The sequence below is a fragment of the Maylandia zebra genome, linkage group LG3 (genome assembly GCF_041146795.1).
Source record: "Maylandia zebra isolate NMK-2024a linkage group LG3, Mzebra_GT3a, whole genome shotgun sequence".
Taxonomy (NCBI): Eukaryota; Metazoa; Chordata; class Actinopteri; order Cichliformes; family Cichlidae; genus Maylandia; species Maylandia zebra.
Genome location: NC_135169.1, coordinates 11,283,646 through 11,304,875, shown reverse-complemented (window position 1 = coordinate 11,304,875; position 21,230 = coordinate 11,283,646). Strand labels below are relative to the sequence as shown.

At 41.8% G+C, this 21,230-nt stretch overlaps 1 protein-coding gene and 1 long non-coding RNA gene across 3 annotated transcripts; both read left to right on the top strand.

The window, feature by feature from the left end:
- Nucleotides 1-280: 280 nt before the first annotated feature.
- LOC101466043 (H-2 class II histocompatibility antigen, E-S beta chain) lies at nucleotides 281-5,264 on the top strand. The gene is made up of 6 exons (XM_076879522.1): nucleotides 281-383; nucleotides 521-793; nucleotides 1,515-1,728; nucleotides 4,217-4,284; nucleotides 4,360-4,473; nucleotides 4,910-5,264. Exons 1-6 carry the CDS (start codon nucleotides 329-331, stop codon nucleotides 4,933-4,935), a joined length of 750 nt encoding a protein of 249 aa, XP_076735637.1. The 5' UTR covers nucleotides 281-328; the 3' UTR covers nucleotides 4,936-5,264.
- A 9,129-nt stretch (nucleotides 5,265-14,393) lies between these two features.
- LOC143416959 (uncharacterized) lies at nucleotides 14,394-15,479 on the top strand. Of its 2 annotated transcripts, none has more exons than XR_013097196.1 (3): nucleotides 14,394-14,497; nucleotides 14,621-14,746; nucleotides 15,240-15,479. It is a non-coding gene; the product is annotated as an uncharacterized LOC143416959 (long non-coding RNA). The 2 variants fall into 2 exon arrangements; XR_013097195.1 differs by having other exon boundaries at nucleotides 14,394-14,538.
- Nucleotides 15,480-21,230: the final 5,751 nt, after the last annotated feature.

Here is a 21,230-nt window from a genome sequence, read left to right as displayed (position 1 = left end):
TTTTGTTTTTGTAATAAAAGCTGCAAGATATTTGACTGATGCTTATTAATATATTAAGTTCATTACTATGTAATCTATAGTTGCATCCACATGTTGTATAGATTTCACACTTAAACATCTTTCATCAAAGTAAAGCTGCTGTACATGTGAAATAATAATAGTGGAAAGTCTCTGACTACTAAATGTTACTCTGTGATGATGAAGAGTGTGAGCTGGTGTCACAGAGTTCTTCCTGGTAACAGATGATGCTGTGGTCATGTGACCTGTCCTCTGTTTTTAGAGCAGCTCTCAGTCAGACTGAGTCAGTTTGTCAGGAGAACTCAGGAACATGGCTTCATCCTTCCTCTGCCTCAGCCTCCTCTTCATCAGCCTCAGCACAGCAGGTATGATCAATACACTCATTCATACACTGATCACTCATCAATACCCTAAGCAATGATGTGGCTGAAGATACTGATCAATACTCTGATGTCAGATCAGTCCACACTTTGACAGTGAATGTGATTCTGTTTGTTCTCAGATGGATTTCTGAGTTATGGTGTGGAGCGCTGTCAGTTTAACTCCACTGAGCTGAAGGACATCCAGTTAATCTACTCTGCATATTACAACAAGTTGGAGATTTACAGGTTCAGCAGCAGTGTGGGGAAGTTTGTGGGATACACTGAGTACGGAGTGAAGCAGGCAAAGTACTTTAACGATCAACCAGCAGTGGTGGCTCGATGGACAGCTGAGAAGGAGAGGTACTGCCAACACAACATTGGTATTGACTACAGCAACGCTCTGTCTAAATCAGGTGAGCGTGCTGGTCTGTGTGACATCATCAGGTGTTCATGTTGACCTCACTCTGACTGACACTCTGAATCACTCACTGACTGCACACAGTTAGTTTGAAGGATGATGCTTTAAAACTACTGTATTAACAGAATTTACACATTAAACACTTTAACTTATTTGTCACTGTGCTTTGTCTTTATTCATTAAATTCAATAATAAGTTGTCTTTTAAAAAAATGAAATGCAGTCTCTGCTGCACCCTGGTGGTGAAACAGAGACAGACAGTATTCAGAACCCCAGATAAAAATCATACTGACACTTTTAATGTCAATTATCATTATTATTATTATTTTTTAATATTTTTAAGTTTTCTATTCATATTTTCCTGTAAAAACCTCTAACACCACAATAAAGTAGCAGTTTAATTTCATATTGTATTTTATATGAAGTCCTTTGAAACATTTAAATAAAAAAAAATTTGTGAATGAGAACATGCAGGCTGTATTTGTGAGATTGAGCATAACAAAAATGATGCAGTTTACAGTTTGCTGATGCTTCTGTGGTTTAAAGTTAAACTGCTGTTTCTCACTCCTCTCACTGATTACTGTCTGTGCATGTCTGAGTTCATGAAATGAATTGATATCACATCCACATATTTATGTATCACAAAATATTTATTAATTTATGTGCATCACTGAAAATTTTATATTAATAATAAAAGAAAATAATACTGTCTTCTAGTTCAACCAACTGTCAAGCTTCACTCCACGACGCCTCTCTCCAGTCACCATCCTGCCATGTTGGTCTGCAGCGTCTATGACTTCTATCCCAGTGAGATCAAAGTGAGCTGGCTGAGAGATGGAAAGGAAATAACCTCTGATGTCACTTCCACTGAGGAGATGGCAGATGGTGATTGGTACTACCAGACTCACTCACACCTGGAGTACACACCCAGGTGAGTCAGGGCCAGAGGCGGAGCCAGACATTTGAAACACCCGGGGCTTAGCCCAAAGAGTAGTATGCATGTGGGATTTTTTTTTTTTTTTTTTTGGGGGGGGTAGAAATGACTGAAAGATTAATAGGCTCTGTTCAAAAAAGAATGACTTCATATAGGGAAAAATATATATCACATGTGCAGGACACCTTAAACTAGTTTTTTAATTAAGCAGCCAGACATTTAGTCTTGTTGTGCAAACAAGCCTTCATAACTTAATAAATATAGAATTTGAAAAATAGCAAACCTAAAAAGAAACACGAGGTACGAGATACATGAGGACCTGTGATACGCTGATACTTTTGGTAAACAACCATTTGACTAACATGTGTGTCTCACCTGCTCTTGTTCATCTCTGTTCTGTCCTCATTCTCCATCTCCCTCTCTGTTCCTCTCTCTCTTTGTGCTGACAATCATCAAATATACAGATATTTACAAACTCTTCAGATAAAAACACTTTTTTAATTGTAACATCAAATCAGACTAAATGTTTATTTTTTAGATAAATATAAAAACATATTTGTTAACTTTAAGAGTAAAGAGAGAAACTGTCTGTATTTCTTAATTGCAAATGGCACCAAATTGTATTCAAACTGAGCCACACTTATGGAGCTCCACAGTTCTGTTCCTGGTGTTTTGTTTGACATGTCTTGATGTTCCCATGTCACAGAAACAGGCTCTGTGTTTTGCCTTATATGCATCCACAGGTGTGCCACCAGTTTACTCACATGGACTCTACTAACCTATCAGAAGCTTCTTCAGCTCAGAATCGAATCATCTGCAGTTTCTTATTAATTAATAAACTTAGTGTACATGTACTCCTAAATTTGATCAAAGTGATAATAAATAGACAGCTCTGTCTCTCTTTATTCTGACATTTAACTAATTCAAAAGATATTTCAATATTTATCTAAAACAAAAGTTTACTCTAAATTGATGTTGTACAGTAAAAATGTTTTATGTTTTCTCCATAAAGAGTAAATAACTGGTTATAAATGTGAATATCCTGCTGTGTACTGAAATCCCTCTTGTTTTGCATAGAAATATACTGAACAACATACAAAACATAATATATAAAATAACATTTACCTGAGTTTTTTCTTTGAAAGAAGCCTCTAATGTCCATTCTTATGTTTCAGTACATAACTGAAACCGATTTAGTCGGGAGGGTAAGAACTGAAAATATGAAATAAACACACGTAAGCTAAGACTCTCTAAAAAATAGCATTTGTTCGGCTTTTCATTTCACCATTTGTTGATTCACTTGAAGAGCAAGTAACGTAATATTGGTCAAGTGATCAGTTTGATATCAATCTTTCGTGATGCACCGTCATATTTACATTATTTGTACAGTACGAATGATTTGCTTTTGTACCTGGTCAAACTTAAGCTCTCCTTAGTATGGCTGGCTGCGTTTCTCCAACAGCGCACTCACAGGCAGCAGCTGCCCCGCCCCCTCGCTCAGTCGCTTAGTGCCTGAGCTCGGATCATACCAATATCAGGGGGGATTCACGCACAGTCGTAAATTCCCACAGTGTGCACTATGTGCTTCGAATATTGTGTGTACTTTTTGTTTTATACAGTTGTCAGCCAGGCATCTAACTATGAAAAAATTACACTCCAAAAGACCCCGGGCTTCTGACAAAACTACCCGGGCTTAAGCCCAGTAAGCCACCCCCACGCTCCGCCCCTGGTCAGGGCCAAGTGTGGAGCATCAGTCCTGACCAGATTCTTACTCTGGATGGCATTACCTTGGCCTCCAGTAACGCTGTGAGGAACCTTGGAGTCATTTTTGACCAGGACGTGTCCTTCAACGCACATATTAAACAAATATGTAAGACTGCTTTCTTCCATTTGTGCAACATCTCTAAAGTTAGAAATATCCTGTCTCAGAGTGACGCTGAAAAACTAGTTCATGCATTTATTACTTCCAGGCTGGACGACTGTAATTCATTATTATCAGGATGTCCTAAAAACTCGCTGAAAAGCCTTCATTTAACCCAAAATGCTGCAGCAAGAGTCCTGACAGGGACTAGAAAGAGAGCAGATTTCTCCTGTTTTGGCTTCCTGTTAAATCCAGAATTCAAAATCCTGCTCCTCACATACAAGGTCTTAAATAATCAGGCCCCATCTTATCTTAATGACCTTGTAGTACCATATCACCCTATTAGAGTTCAGCGGGATGGACTTTTTCCTTCCCACTGTCTCCAAAGTGCTGCTCATAGGGGGTCACATGATTGTTGGGTTTTTCTCTGTATGTATTATTGTAGGGTCTACCTTACAATATAAAACACCTTGAGGCAACTATTGTTGTGATTGGCGCTATATAAATAAAACTGAATTGAATTGAATCCTTTATATAATTTTTTACGTGGATTTGATGGTTAAAATAAGTTCCTGTTCCAGTTCTTAGCTGTAAGAGAATCACTAATGCTTGTTTGTGTTGAAGGTCTGGGGAGAAGATCTCCTGTGTGGTGGAGCACGCCAGCCTGAAGGAACCTCTGAAAACTGACTGGGGTAAATACCTGTCTGTATCTACACACCTGTACACACCTGAATGTACACCTGTGTGACTCACCTGTGTGTCCTCAGACCCGTCCATGCCTGAGTCAGAGAGGAACAAGCTCGCCATCGGAGCCTCAGGACTGATCCTGGGTCTGATCTTATCTCTGGCTGGATTCATCTACTACAAGAGGAAGTCCCGAGGTCAGAGCAGGAATCCCACTCACAGACCAGTTCATACCTGAAACCAGTTTAGACCAGAATGAAACCAGTTTAGACCAGAATGAAACCAGTTTAGACCAGACTAAATCTCAAACCACATTACATGAGTCTAAAACTGGTTTGGATCTGGTTTACATCAGTATTTTTATATATATATCGATGTTTTAAAATTCCGTTTCAGACCAGTTTAAACTAGTTTCACACAGTTGTAGACCAGTTTGTTTATTTTCAGACCACTGTTAGTTTCATTCATGTGTCAAACCCAGTTTTTTAGTAGTTTTTTTTTTAAAGACTCTCAGTCCTGATCCAAGCCCTGAGACATGAAACTTTACTGATCATTAGTATTGATCAAAATCAGCTTCCATGATGTGTTTTCAGAGTGTGTTGGTGACTGTGTCCTCGTCTCTTCTTCTTTCAGGTCGTATCCTGGTTCCCAGTAATTGAGCCTGGATCCTGGTCCTGGTTCTGTCTGATGTTATAAAAGCAGCTGCTTCCTGTGTTCAGACTGATGATGATGATGATCTCTGCCTGGACTCTGAACCTGATCAGGATCTCAGTGCTGTTGGTGGTTGTTGTGGTTTCACTGGGATGATCCTGGATCAGGTCTAATGTCGACTCTGCTGTTTGATGCTTCACTGTTTAACTCTGCTCTTCAATCCATGTAATATAATCCCTGTAATCCAGGTCTCAGGGTGACTTTGTTCTCTCTGCTCGTCTGATTCTAATTTACAGATTTTAACTTTCATGTCAAAATAAAATGACACAAACTTTCAGCTGTGTTTGTTTGCCTGCATCACTGCAGATGTTACTGATGTCAGAGAAACCAGTTTAAACCAGTTTAAACACTGAGAGAGCCCCACTGTCCTGCAGGAAGGTTTCATGTTGTTCCAAACCTACAGATGTGTTCATGTGGAGAGTGTTTAGAGGGGACTGATATGAGTTTTTATCAGCTTCAATGCTTGTTTGTAGTATTATTGTGTCGGCGGTAAGATTAGCACAGGCATCCCAATCAAAACAGAACTCATTGAAAGCAGTCACTGTCAGGCTTGTTGACATCCAGAGTCTCAGTAAAAATTCAGGCTTCATCAACAAGTTATGAAAAAGGTTTATTTTACTAAAAAACTTACAACATTGTTTTGGTTATTTACACTTCTTATTTTTACTTTTAGTTAATTAAAATGTTTTTTCATATCTGGTTTTAGTTTTTGGTTTAGTTTTAGCTTACTGTAATAACCTTGCAGTTTTGATCAGTTTAGTTTAACAGTGTGTGTGATTATGGATATATTCAATTCAATTGTATCTATATAGCGCCAAGTCACAGGCCAGCTCGGTGGTGTGGTGGTTAGCACTGGTGCCTGTTGAATCTAATATCCAGCTGTGGACTTCCTGTTTGGCCATTTAGGTTAATTCGTGTGTAACTCATACCAGCTGTTTGTTTTGTGGCGGCTGATCTGGGTCTTTGGAAATGTGAGGGAACAAACAAAAAGCAACCTCATGGTGCCTTCCTTAAACTGGGACATTAGGAGGCTACCATTTAAATGCAGTCAATACTACTATGTGAATTCCATAAATTTAAGGTTTTCATACTTGATATTTAGTTTTTGTTGTGTCTGTTGAAACCTTCAGTTTGTTTCAAGGAGCAGAGTGCATGCTCTCACAGTTAAGATAAGATCTCACATCAAGATAAAAAGAGACTGGTTTCTGATGTCAGAGTTGTCATGAACACAGCTCAGCACTGAAAACTGCTTCTGACTGAGACATAAATAAACTACACAGCATGTTCTGTCAGATAATTTCATCAAGTAGAAATTGCTTCTGCATATCTTTAGTCACAGTGTGCTATAAATTCAACATGATGTCACACAGTTTGCAGATGTGTTAATAACAGTTTTAGTGTTTAACCCTTTACTGGATACTGTAATGTTCCAGCAGACATTTTGGTCTCACCATGGTTTATTAACAGGGTAACAGGGCAGGGTCCACCGGAACACCTCACTGTCCAGCTCTGGTAACTCACATCAGTGAACACATCACAATAAAATCACCTCAAGGATCGTTACAATACTTTGAAAACAGGATTTTAACACTAATGTAAAAATCTAAAAATCTTAATCGTTGATTAACTTTATTTAAGGCCAAATCACATCAATGGCACTCACGAAGAAGGTTTCACAGACAGGTATAACTGACATCCTGTCAGTGATTCCTGGAATACTGTGTACGTGTGTTAAAACCACAGCTGGCACAGAGAGGATATTTGGGTTTGTTGTCCTTCTGTAGGGGTCAGAGAGCTGTTTGAATGACCACCTGATGTGTGACAAAAGAATCCTCTGTGATGCTGATGACAGTCTGTGCTCTCTCTGTGTGTAAAGGTCCTGCAGAGATTTATCAGTTTATTCATTCATCGTCAGGATTTAGATGCTTCTTTTGGAGCGTTGTTCGTACACAACCAGACCAGGTTGAACGCTAATAACTATTAATTCTCTCCTACCTGTCGGCACATGGAGCTTTTCCACCTTTAACTAAATAGATAAATACTGCAGGTTGGACACTTGTTTGCAGGACATGTACCAGTTGTTGGATTTAGAAAGTCCCTTTCACAGCGTAGAATATTAAAATAAATCACAAAGGTGATTAGAGACTGAGATTAGCACCAGACGTGAGTAAGCAGGTTGTTAACTTCCATTACCACTGTGCCCCCTGGTGGATGTACAAGACATTACCCTATCATTACAGTAACAGATCAGCTGGCAATCCATCAGGAATCCACTAAGTATCTGTCATGGTCCTGTGAGTGATGAGGCGGCCATTTAAAGTGGCTGTATCTGTATTATCAGGCTCAATTGGCTTCTCTCAACATGTAAAAGAACTCACCCACCACTTTAATCACACTCTAGATCTTGTTTTAACATATGGCATCGAACCTGAACATTTAACAGTGTTTGTATAGTAGATACAGAGAAAAACCCAACAATCACATGACCCCCTATGAGCAAGCACTTTGGCGACAGTGGGAAGGAAAAACTCCCTTTTAACAGGAAGAAACCTCCGGCAGAACCAGGCTCAGGGAGGGGCGGGGCCATCTGCTGTGATTGGTTGGGCTGAGAGAAGGAAGACAGGATGAAGACATGCTGTGGAAGAGAGACAGAGGTTAATAACAGATATGATTCAATGCAGAGAGGTCTGTTAACACATAGTGAGTGAGAAAGGTGACTGGAAATACAACTTTATTTGTATAGCACGTTTAAAAGACTAGGCTGAGCCAGGAGTAATTGGGCTGAAGACCTGAGGGCTCGCCCAGGGACATGTAGACTAAGAAGATCGACTAGATAACGAGGGGCTGAATTATTTATAATTTCAAAGGTGAGCAACAATATTTTAAATTCAATGCGATATTTTATGGGTAACCATTGCAACTCAATAAGAACTGGGGTGATGCTTTCTAGTGCCAGTCAGGAGGCGAGCCGCAGCATTTTGGACAAGCTGAAGTCTGTGAAGGAGAGCGGAGTGAAGACCAAAGTAGAGGGAGTTACAGTAATCCAATCTAGAAGTCACAAAAGCATGAATGAGCTTTTCAAGATCTTTATGAGGGACACAGTGCTTAGCCTTAGCAATAAGGCGCAGTTGGTAGAAGCTAGATTTGATTACTGAGGACACTTGTTTGTTAAATTTGAAAGAGCTGTCCAGCAGAACCCCTAGGTCACTAACTGAGTCAGAGAAAGAAGTGGCAAAGGATCCAAAGGTATCAGCTGATAGGCCCCTAGGGATATGGTTGCCAAACACCACAATCTCCGTTTTCTTTTCGTTCAGGATAAGGGAGTTGTCTGAAAGCCATTCTCTGACTTCTCTCACGCACTCGAGGAAGCAGTGCAATGAAGGAGCAATGTCGTCATCATCTAATTGAAAATAAATCTGTAAATCATCGGCATAGAGGTGATAAGAAATGTTATATTTTTCAAAGATTAAGCCTAGGGGGAGCATATATAATGAGAATAACATTGGGCCAAGCACAGAGCCTTGGGGCACACCACAGCATAAGGATGCAGTTGAGGAAGAATAAGTACCCAAGGTAACAGAGAAAGACCTGTTCAAAAGGTATGATTTGAACCAGTTAAGGGCTTCGCCCCGAATGCCCACAGTGCATTCTAACCTTGTTAATAAAATATTATGGTCAACCATGTCAAAGGCTGAGGACAAATCCAATAAGACTAATACAGCAGAATGCCCTGAATCAGTAATTAAGAGAAGATCATTAAACATGTTCTAATCGCTCTAATAGGATATTATGGTCGACAGTATCGAACGCTGCACTGAGGTCTAGCAGGACAAGCACAGAGATGAGTCCACTGTCAGAGGCCATAAGAAGATCATTTGTAACCTTCACTAAAGCTGTTTCTGTGCTGTGATGAGCTCTGAAACCTGACTGAAACTCTTCAAATAAACCTCTGCAGATGATCTGTTAGCTGTTTGACAACTACTCTTTCAAGGATGTTTGGTATGAAAGGAAGGGTCTAGAAAGACTGCTGGGTCTAGAGATGCTTTTTGAGTAAAGGTTTAACTACAGCCAGCTTGAAGGCCTGTGGTACATAGCCGATCATTAGAGATAGGTTGATCATATTTAAGATCGAAGCATTAATTAATGGCAGGACTTCTTTGAGCAGTTTTGTAGGAATGGGGTCTAAAAGACACGTTGATGGTTTGGAGGAAGTAATTATTGAAGTTAACGCAGAAAGATCATGTCACAGGCTGGGTCTCCGACCCAGCACTCTGAGTTTTCTTTGTACTTTTTGATATGTTATTAGTTTGTGTTATTTCCTATTTGCCTTTAGTTTAGGCAGTTATTGTTCCTGGGTTTTCTATGTTTTGGGGTTTTCTATTTATTTCATCACGTATTAGGTCTGTTAAGTTGTGTTGTCATTTCCTGTTTTATTCTGACAATGTCATGTGTTCTTTGTTCATTATATTTAGCTTTCCTCTCCTGGTCCTGTCATTAGGTTTATGTCTGTTAGCAGTTTTCCCCCATGTGTCGCCACTTCCCCTGATCACCTCATGTCTGTATTTAAGCCTTTTGTTTTCTTCATGCCATTGTCGGTTCGTCTGTTTACTCCACCTCAGTCATAGTTATAGTTTTTTGGTCTTAGTACCTTTAGTGTTTTTGTTTCTTAGTGTTTTGCCTGTTTGTTTTGGTCTCTTGGTTCATTCCCTGCCGTCATCGCAATAAAGGTTCACTTTTCTGTTAATCATTACAATTCCTCGTCATCATCTGCTTTTGGGTCCTGTTTCCACATACATCGGCGCACCCCGCCGTGACAGATCAACTGGAGATAAAGAGTCTAACTTAGCATCAATGGCACTAAGAGTAGCTGTAGATAATATTACATCTGTGGGATGATTGTTGGTAATTTTTTCTCTAATGATTAAAATTTCATTTGTGAACACTGATCCTGTATTTTATTCCCCCTGGTGGGGAAGGTTACAAAGTGATGCAGTTAAGGCACGTTTTTCTGGAGATTACAATGATTAAAGTCTCCCAGAACAATGACAGCAGCGTGTGGGTGTTTATTTTCGTGCTCGTTGTTCATGTCGTGCAGCTCCTTCAGTTAGCGGAGGGGGGGATGTGCACGACACTCACAATGATGCACTGCAGCACTGTGGGCAAATAAAAAGGCCTCAGAGTCAGACATTCCACATATTCAGAGCAGGAGTTTGAAATGATCTCACAGTCTGTGCACTCTGATTGCTTGACGAGGGCGGCTGAAGTAGATTTGTTTCTAATGCAGGACTTACTGTCTGTTTGTAGTATTGCTGTACTGCAGTGAAGGATCAGAGCACTTCCTCTGCTGTCCAGCTTTACCTAGTAACTGATGACTTAGCTGTTTCTGATTGGCTGTCCTGGTGCAATAATCAGCTCTAAATATTTATTTAACTTTTCAGACTGTGTGTGGACTGGTGTTTATTATTAATGTGACTCAAACCTGCAGACTCCAGTCAGACAGTCAGACTGGTTAAACTGGTTTAAAAACATTCCAGCCTTAAACTCTGACTGAGTGTGGATCCAGCAGGGCGTCTGACTCTGAGCGTCTCTGCTGCCGTTCACATAAAAGACTTCTGCCTGTAGTAACAGCTGACACATCAGGAGCTGCTCTTTTCCTATTGGCTGAACAGGAAGTGAAAGCACAGAGAGAGCGGGGACTTTCTGAGAGTTCAGGTGACCGATGGTAAACCTCAGAGACGCTGCTGCTGTTTAGGTCATGTGACTCAGTTCTCAAGCACAGACACGTAAATGTCTGAGCTTCATGAAGCTCGCTGTTCTCTGAAACATGATCAGAGCTCATCACGTAAAAACTCCTCCACAGGTTTAACAGCTGTTCACCTCTGAGTCCTCAAAAGAAGTGGAAAGTGAAAACTTAATCAACCCAAAATCCAACACACGTGTCATAAACCTCAGACTTTAATCACACAGAGGATAAAACTCTGAGCCCAGACATATTTCTCCTGCTGCAAGTCAAATAAAGTGTCAGTATTTTGTCCTCGAGTCACGTGGACGGTTAATAAACAGAGTCTGACTGCGATGGTTTCAGTGCTTCTGTTTCAGCAGCTTCAGAGGTGACTCTGCAGCTTTGGAGGATTTTTGGAAACTGCATCAGTGTAGAGGTTTACAGTCAGCAGGTCGGGACACTGAGGCCACTGCTGTTGTGATTTGACGTATATAAATAAAATTGAATTGAACTCCTGTTGGAAGGACATTCAAAGAACATAAAGAGTTCAGTGTTACAGACTGTGACACCTCTGAACCTGCACAGTCTGGGTCAAACAGAAGAGGATATGAAGCTGCTGCAGGATCTGGATACAAGAAAAACTCTGTCATGGAAAGAGGTTAAAGTTTGCTCCACTTACACTTCACCATCTATCATCTATCCATCTCCATGCTTTCAGCAGGCTGAGGTGATAAATCTGCGTGGCCCCTCCCCTGTCCCACTGTGTGTGAAACTCCCGTGGAGGGAACTTACGAATGATGGAGTTTAAAGTCTTATTCAGCCGCTCCACCAGCTCATCAGTCTGAACAGATTTAACACCCAGTAATTTGTAGTTCCTTTAGTGTGCGAGACATGAAGGGTGTGCCCTGGTCAGTCAGTATCTCTTTCGGGATGCTGACTCGGTAGATGACCTGAAATGGCGCCTGCACTAAACTGGGTGGTGGGCAGCAGCACTGCTTCTGGGTATCGCGTTGCATAATCCACTAATACAAAGCGATGCACTCCAGTGAAATGGCCCGATGAGGTCCATGCCAATGCGCTCAAACAAGACCTCCATTAATGGTAACAGGTGCAAAGGTGCTGTTGGAAGGGATGCCGGGCCAATAAAATGGGGCCATTAATCATTGCTGTATAATGAGCCGCCTGGAAAATCATTTCACCAGCAACACTGTACACTGGGTGTGTGTCTCCTCCATGCCAGTGTCGCGACTCACTTGGCAAAGCCTTTCAATAATACGAAGCACAGGTAGTTTCAGTTCAGGGTGCATCACATGACCATCAGCTTCTATCATTTGGTCAAAGGCTGAACACAGGGTGTCATCACGAGAGTGCTCCCGTGGGGAAATCTCCCGTGGGGTGAATTTCCAGAGCTGGCGGGACCTCATTCGAAGGACCTGCGTGCTTTGGCACTATGGGATATCAAGATCCATCCAGATGATCTTTGGCAGGCGTGACCGCCGCCTCCACACACCACATGACAGCATACCCACCACGCCATCCCAGCATTGTTGGCAAAGTGCTTAGGGGGTCATATGATTGTTGTTTTATTCTCTGTATGTATTATTGTAGGGTCTACCTTACAAAATGAACTAACAGCATGTTAGTACTGCATTGATCTCTAGTTGTGATAACAGCTGCTACTTCTAAATGTTGGAACACTGAGCTACAAGCTGTTACGCTGTTAGACTAGATTTATATATCTCGGACCACACACAGCCCACTGACTATCTCCGCTTTCTTCAGGAAGAAATCTGAACACTCTTTATATTGTAAGAAATAAATATTTAAAATTACACAAAATGTTCTGGTATTTCATTACCCAGACCTTCTGTTTTTTTAACTGTAGTTGTAAAAAAATGAAATTTCTTTAGCAGAAACTGAAAAACACTTTTCTGTAATTTAATATTTTGCTTAATTACTTTGTGTAGAACTAACATCCTTAATGGAGGTTTTTAATCAGTAAGAAAAACGAACACTTGTGAAAGTACAGTTAATCCTGTGAGACACCGAGCCATGGCTCTGTGCTGCATGCACACATTTCTGCATCTCTGCATTGTGTATATAGTTTATTTTATGTAATATTCAATACTGCACTGTTAATTTAAGCTTTTCTTACACAGCAGTGTAAAATATGAATTAATCACACTTTACACTAATCTCCCATTCAAATCAAGATGTTGTGAAATTATCTGATCACACTGTGGTACTTAGTCTTTACCTGCAAAGTCCAATTTAAAACCCCACAGCTGTGCAGTGGAGAAGTGTGTCAGCTGCTGCGATGCTCACCAACTGCAGATTAATACAAGACAGTGGAGATGCTGGTGGATCCTGGTGGAGGATTGAATTGAACTGAATTAAAAAGTTAACTCCTTCAAATACCTGCGAGTTCATACTGACAGTGATCTCAGCTGGAGAACACAAGCAAACAGTGTCTGTGCTCTGATCCGTCAGCATCTACACTCTGGTTGTTTGGCGTTCACAGTGATATCATGATGATTTTTTACAGAGCAACAGTTGAGTCGATCTTAAGGTATAACACTGCACGCTGGTTTGGTAATTTAACTGTAGAGTCAAAAGCTCAGATTAAACTTTGATTAGGACAGCAGGGAGGATTATGGCCACGACAGCTCCTGTAAACCCCCAAGAACTACTAGAACATCCTCAGACAGGCAGACGGCATTTTAACCTCTCATGTTCTGCATTCTGAGTACGTTTTACTAAACTGGGGGCGAAGGTGCAGAGTTTCTTACCGCTACAAGCACTCATTTCTTCCCTTATCAGTTAGGATTATTAATGAACGTACACAGCAAATTCAAAAGTGTTAAATGTTTTGGTGTTAGTAGTCTTCTTGCAAAAGTAGAGTTAATTTTACTCTAAGTAGAGTCACATTCTTTTAATGTAACTCTGAGGTGTAAAATGATAGTAGTTAAAATCGAGTGTTAAAAATGAGTGTTTCTAGGTCAAATCTGGAGGTGTTACAATGGAAACATTAACTCCTGACCTCTTAACTCTGATACCATTCTCTAACGTCCGATACCGATATCATAAATTTGGATATCTGCCGATATGACTCTGATATAGCATATTTTGTAATCAATAAAACTGTTGTTTATAAATATCTTGCTGCATTTTGTATAAGTTCATACTCAAGTTTTAAAAAACAAGAGACTGAAGCTACTCTGTTATAGCTGTATGCAAAAAACACACTGCAGCCAAAACATTTCATAGTTCAGCAACACTGATCAATCTAATAAAGTTAAACCTGCTCCATCCTCCCTATCCTGGTATTTTAAAGAGTACTTACCTACCTACCTCATAGGGTTTCCAACTCCCAGCAAAAACGTTAGGGAACCACCCCCCGCCCTTAATCGATGTAAACTTTAATTTAATGCAGGAGTAAAACAAATGCACAGAAATCAATTATTTTTCTACAGTATTTAAATAGATTCAACATCTTTCTTCAACAGAACTGCAGACTGCACAGATGGTTCCTTCCCAAAGGAAAAAGTACTATAGCTTACTAGGGTATACTAGACTTAATAGTTACTATATACAGTAATGGACTCCTATACATTTAATCAGATGACCACTTTTGTTGTAACATTCAGATAATTGTTTATTCAAAGTTTTTAAATTACATATAAAAGTCTTTCTTTGTGCCCCCTCCCCCTGTTTCTCCCTGTCTTTTGTATCTGTGTTCCCGCCTTTGGCTGAACACGCCTGCAGAAATCAACCAGCTCTCCCAGACGGTCTGATCAGGAGGCCACCACATTCTTTGTTAAACTTTGCAGTTAGTTCAGCGCCGGTTTCTTAATCTTGTGTGTATGTCTTGCCCTTTTCTCATGCAAGTAATCCCATTGTTCTTTTCCAAGGATACAGACCTCTGGATTTTTCCTGCTCTGGAGTGTTTGGAGAGACTGAGTTGAGTGAAGAGAAGTGTATTGTTTGGACCCCCGCAGCACCTGTGGAGGCCAACAGTCCAAAACTGATTTTCAAAGGTACCAAAGTACAAGCGTTTGTATGAAGTATGTTTCAATAAGGCAGTTTATGAGATATGATGTATGAGATAGAGCCAGGGGCCCAGGGTTAGGCTGAATCCTAGACAACGATAAAAGTGTCATTATTATTTTCTGGTGAACAAATACAAGGACTAGTGTTATAGCCAACAACACACGCAGAGCTTAAGTGTCATGGTCTCTGTCTCCTTGGTGGACCTAGGTTTCAGGCTACATGTTGTTTTTAGTTTGTGTTTCTCTCTCCCTCTCCTGTCTCTCACCTGTCTGCCTGGGCGGAGCTCAGCTGGGCTCCGCCCTTGGCCCACGCACCTGCCGTGAATCTACCTGATGACCTGGACTCCTGGGCTATTTAAGCTCAGGACTCAGAAGGCTTCTTTGCTGGATTGTTGAGTTACTCTTGTCAGTACAGTCCCATTAAACCCTGTTTCTCGTGTGATGACTCTGTTTATTTTAACAGCAGTTCTCTTGTGCTCAGGTTCTCGGACTCGTCTGTACACCCGATCTGTTTCCCTGGTGGAGTGGAGTGGAGTGAGAGACCAAACAAACGTATGGGAAAACCATACGAGAGGAGCGAGTGGGCGGAGCGTGTGTTGGACTTTCTCTCCCTTCCCCCGGACCATTGCATACCCCTGCCCTGTACACCGTACATACTTTCACGTGGTGTTTTGTAAATACATTGACAACTGCTATTCTAGTTGCGCTGGTCTGCGCCTGAGTCCATGATATTAAGTTACCACACACAGAGAGAATGTGAACAATAAAACCTAAAAACAAAGATTCAGATTTAATCTGTTGGGGCAATCTGTGTGTTGATGGGTTCATGGCCTTAAGTGGTGTGCAGTGTCTGTGCTGCATTCAGCTGTAATGCAGGGTCATCCTGAATGATTTTCCAGGAGGCTCATTATAACCCCGTGACAGGGCGTATGGGATGTGACAGACCTCTGGAGCAATTAATGCCCTGGTTTTATTGGCTGGGCATTCAGGCAGGATATGCACCAATGGTGCATGTCCTGGGGGGGCTGAAACCTGCTAGCAAGGGCTCTCTGGTCAGTGTTTTTCATCTTTACCTGGCTAATGGTCAAGGTATCCTTGGCTAAAGAGCAAGCTGATTTAAGGCAATTTCTCATTCTGGCAACATACTCATGTCCAAACACAGGTTCAGCAGGACTGAACCCCAATGATTCTTGCACTGCTTCATGCACAGCACACGACAGAAATGGGATGTCTTCATTCCACTTCCTGCCTTTATCCAGACAGTTTTTGTGGAGCATGGACTTTAACGTCTGCTGAAATCTTTCAAGTGCTCGCTGACTTTCAGGGACTTGGCAACTTTATAAAGGTGACAGGTAGGACAGTATAGTGTTACATCAGATTTGAGTGCTGGCCAGAAAAGGTGTTTGAGGACTTTGTAATAAGTTTTATTTATGCCCAAGTGCCCTGACAGTGGATGATCATCTGTTAAAGCTGCCTACAAAATGCCACCAAAGAAGGTCACAGTCTGAGGACTGGATAGAGGAGATTATGAAATCTATAAATTATATGTCAGGAGAGCTTTCTAATATCTACAAACAACAGAAGTTGCTATTGGACATGATGGGACAGATTAAAGAACTACAGAAACTAAATGAAGAAAAGGACAAAAATAGCCTTACTCGAGTCCCGAGGGCAGATCTAGAGCATCCGTATGAATGAGTTGATAGTAAGTGGATTGGAGACAAAACAGTGTATGCCAGAGCTGTAGTAGCAGAGGAAGGCAGTGAGCCTATAGAAGTTGACACTGACAAATTTTCTTTTTTTTCAGCTGCAAGGGAATAACTATTAATAGTAAAAACACTGCGACTTGCCATTCTCTGCCTTAATAACAGTGGAAACCATGTATAATAATACGCTTTGTGAATAGAAAATCAAAAATGGAGCTACTAAGAACGGCTAAGAAGCTGAGAGGAACCTGTGTCTATATAAACGAGCATCTGACAAAGAAAAATGCTGACATAGCACGACAAGCACGATTACTAAGAAGATAAAACAAGATTCAATCAACATGGACTGCGAACTGCAAGGTCTACATCAAACTCTGTGGGGCCGCACAGCCCTCCATGTGCTCGGCAGAGGTAGCCTGACTGGCATTAGGTACTGACATGAGATCCTCAGACCGCTTGTGAGACCACTGCTGGTGCGGGTGGCCCTGGGTCCCTCCTAATGCAAGACAATGCTAGACCTCATGTAGCTGGAGTGTGTCAGCAGTTCCTGCAAAATGACGGCATTGATGCTGTGGACTGGCCCGCCCGTTCCCCAGACCTGAATCCAATTGAGCACATCTGGGACATCGTGTCTCACTCCATCCACCAACTGCACCACAGACTGTCCAGTAGTGGGCAGATGCTTTAGTCCTGGTCTGGGAGGAGATCCCTCAGGAGACCATCCACCACCTCGTCCGGAGCATGCCCAGGTGTTGTAGGGAGGTCATACAGGCATGTGGAGGCCACGCACACTACTGAGCCTCATTTTGATGTGTTTTAAGGACACGACATCAACGTTGGATCAGCCTGTCCTATGTTTTTTCCAAATCCAAATCCAGGCCTACATGGATTGATACATTTAACTTGCATTGATAATTTTTGTGATTTTTGTTGTCAGCACATTCAACTATGTAAAGAACAAAATATTTAATAAGAATATTTCACCCATGCAGATCTGGGATGTCTTATTATGTATTCCCTTTATTTCTTTGAGCAGTAATATGAAAAACATATGGACAGTACCAAATGTCCATATGTTTAGAGGAGCCTGTAATGGAAGAAGTTACAGGTCTGTGAGAGCCAGGAATCTGGCTTGTTTGTAGGTGATCAAATACTTATTTTCTACCATAATCTGCAAATAAATTCTTTAAAATTCTGTCAATGTCATTTTTCTGGATATTGTCCCTCTTTTGTCTCTCATAGTTGAAATACATCTATGATGAAAATTACAGGCCTCTCTTATCTTTTAAGTGGGAGAACAATGGGTGGCTGACTACATCCTTTTTTGCTCATGGAAGCAGAACATCACTGACACTGAATCCAGCAGAGTGATGATGGTGGGACAGTTCAGAGGTAGAAATAAATCCACTATAGGACGTGCAGTGAGACAGCTAACTAACATGAGGGTATATCAATGGCCCCGCCCCTCCCTGAGGCTGGTTCAGTTGGTTTCTTCCTGTTTAAAGGGAGTTTTTCTTCCCCCCTGTCACTGCTTCACAATAAGAAAATAAAGTAAGAATAGAAGTCGATTTGTTTCTAATGCAGGACTTCGTGTCTGTTTGTAGTATTACCGTACTGCAGTGAAGGATCAGAGCACTGTGGGGGCAGGGATAGCTCAGTAGGTAGAGTGGTCGCCCCATGATCGGAAGGTCGGGGTTCAACTCCACTGAACGGCCACCCTGAGGCACCCCTGAGCAAGGTACCGTCCCTACACACTGCTCCCCGGGCGCTGCTAACACATACACATTATTACATTACACTTCTGCTGCTGTTCAGCTTTACCTGGTAACTGATGACTCAGCTGCTTCTGATTGGCTGCTTGCTGCAATAATCAGCTCTAAATTTTTATTTATGTATTTTTTCAGACTTTGTGTGGACAGGTGATTATTACTGATGTGACTCAAACCTGCAGGCTCCACTCAGACTGTCAGACTGGTTAAACTGGTTAAACTGGTTTGGGACATTCCAGCCTTAAAGCAGCTGCTTTTCTGATTGGCTGCTGGCTGAACAGGAAGTGAAAGCACAGAGAGAGCGGGGACTTTCTGAGAGTTCAGGTGACCGATGGTAAACCTCAGAGACGCTGCTGCTCTTTACGTCATGTGACTCAGTTCTCCAACACAGACGCCTAACAGTCTGAGCTTCATGAAGCTCGCTGTTCTGCAGCCAGTCTGACCTCCGAACTTTCAACAACTGCTGAACTCTGGGTCCTCAAAATCAGTGAAAAGCTTCAGCCAGAACTGAACCCAAAATCCAACACGTGTGTGATAACCTCAGACTTTAGTCATAGAGACACAAACAGTTAAAGACCGTGACATCTCTGAACCTGCAGAGTCTTTAACAGAAGAGGATATAAAGCTGCTGCAGGACCTCTGGAAACAAAGCAACTGAAAAGAGAGTCGTCAGTGGAAAGAGGCTAAAGTTGGCTCCACTTCCACTTCTCCATCCACCCAAACATCCATCTATCATGCATACATCCACCGTTTTGCTGTCTGATTCAAAGCCTTTTATGTTCTTTAGTCACAATAAAACCATGAAAGTGATCAGAAACATCCAGCCTCTGATGATTCATCTTTATCTACAGTTTGTTTCTTGTATTGAAGGCAGGATCCAAACATCGAGCTTCATATTATCCATATTTCCATCTTCACTGGCTGCTGCTGTTTGCTCATTAATCATTAAATATGCTTGAAATAAATGATGAATTAATTGTAAAGGTTGTCAGTCCTGTGTGTGCTCAGCCTCATGAAGGTGCAGCGTGTTCCTGACCCACACTGTTTATACGTTTACATGTGTGGGTTTAGTTTGATAAGTTATGTATGTAGTTATTAAACTCATTTTAACACAAATGGAGGAACAACAACACATAAATACAGCTGTTTAGTTTGTATCAGTGTTTATCACACATGATTGATATGAAGACGTGGAGATGAGACACAAACATGAACAGTTCCTGTTCCCTCATACAAATATATTATTGAACTATTATGTTCATACAGCACCAGGTTCACTCAGCTTTGATAGGAACGTCCTTCAAAGAGCTGCTTGTTGCTGCACAACACAAGTATGTGTACCTGAGTGAAGTATGTGGACTTTTCCTACTTGATTTAAGAGGAATATTCACATTTATAAATCCACAGTTCACATTCATGTGTTTACAGTTGATAAGATTTTGATTCATCTTCGAGCAGTTAAAGTGAACCTGAATTACTTCCCTGATAAACTAAGAACATCATCCACATATGAAGTGAAAATAAACGTGTGTCACTGCTCAGCTGGTTGGACTGAACTACAGCCTGCTGCAGCTGCAGCACTGACCCTCCTCACATCACAAACAGTGCATGAAGAATAATCACATTTACTGAACATATTAATGTTTTATAAGACTGGAAGCTCTCGGTGAGCACACATATTTGCTGCATGCAGGAGAAACTGTGATACAGCAGGAAGCTTCTGGAAATATCAAAAACCAGCACATGTTGGTCTGACTGTGGCTCCTGTATTTACTCTAAATAACTTGATTAGCATTTGTTTTAGGTCTTTGTTTCTTATTAAAGTGTTAAAATGATGTGATGTTTCTGACTGCTGCTGTTTTGTGTTTTCAGATGATGAGGTTGACTGTTTGTTCCTGTCAGACAAATGTCTGTCTAAGCTGAAAAATCCATGAATGAACCAAGGCCCTCCACCCTGCACCAGACTGAAGAAGGACACAGCTCCTGGACTCCTCAGTGAAGCTAGAAAGATCTGAACTCTAACTGTGCCGTGGTCAGGACCAGCCCAGGCTTCAGGTCCATGGAGCACACTGAGCACCAAACCAAAGGCTCCACTGAGCTTCAGTCCACCAGGATCTAAACCCAGGACCACAGCATGAAGCACTGGCAGACGGTCTTGACTCCACCCCTCGCTGTCAGGAGTTCATCCACTATTTCAGCCTCCAGGATGAACTAAGTCTCCTTGGTGGAGCACAGCCTATGGTCTCCATCTCCAGGGAATTCAAATGGATCAGACTCCTGAAGGAAACCTGCACCTCTCCAGATGACACCTCAAGAATATCACAGCCTCAGCTCCTCCACAGCATCCTGCAGCACCTCGCCCTCCATCTACATGACACCACAGCTGATCCCAGCCTGGTCTTCACTCCATCCTGCTTCACCTGATGACTTCATCCTCAGGAACAACAGGATGAAGACAAAAAACCAGCTTGATAATTTCCTAAATCCACAGTCTGACCTGTTTAAACCAGATGGTCTGCATCTGTTGGGGTCCTGGAGTCTCTGAACCACCACACTCACCTCAGTGCAGTGTCTCAGCTGTGTGGTGGGTTGTTTCAGTCTGCTGGTCTCACACACCTGACTGTGATCAGTCTGTGGTGTGACTGTTATAGATAACTTTACCCTGCTGTGGGAGCACAGAGGACTCTAACAGAGGGACGGTCTGCACACTGTCAGAGCTGCTTCTCACATGATGTCTGCAAACATGGTCTGTATAGTTTACACAGAACCACAGTGGCTGTGTCCCAATCCAGCCACCGCACCGTCCGTAGTACGCGCAGTACGCGCAGTACGCATACTACGGACGGTGCGTACTAAGGTCGTGTCCAAATTCATGGGCTGCTTCCTCCTGAGGCCGCATTTGTAGACCGATTACGTCACAGCAACGCACCGAAGGCTGTTCAAATTCGTAGACTCCTCCGAATGCAGCCGACAAATGCGTCCTCCTCTTCCCCGAAT

What these genes read in the sequence shown, in the direction of transcription:
- LOC101466043 (XM_076879522.1), top strand. Translation starts at nt 329, where the DNA reads ATGGCTTCATCCTTCCTCTGCCTCAGCCTCCTCTTCATCAGCCTCAGC. An exon ending in CATCAGCCTCAGCACAGCAG is followed by an intron (nt 384 to 520) that starts GTATGATCAATA and finishes GTTTGTTCTCAG; the next exon opens with ATGGATTTCTGAGTTATGGT. An exon ending in ACCTCTGAAAACTGACTGGG is followed by an intron (nt 4,285 to 4,359) that starts GTAAATACCTGT and finishes GTGTGTCCTCAG; the next exon opens with ACCCGTCCATGCCTGAGTCA.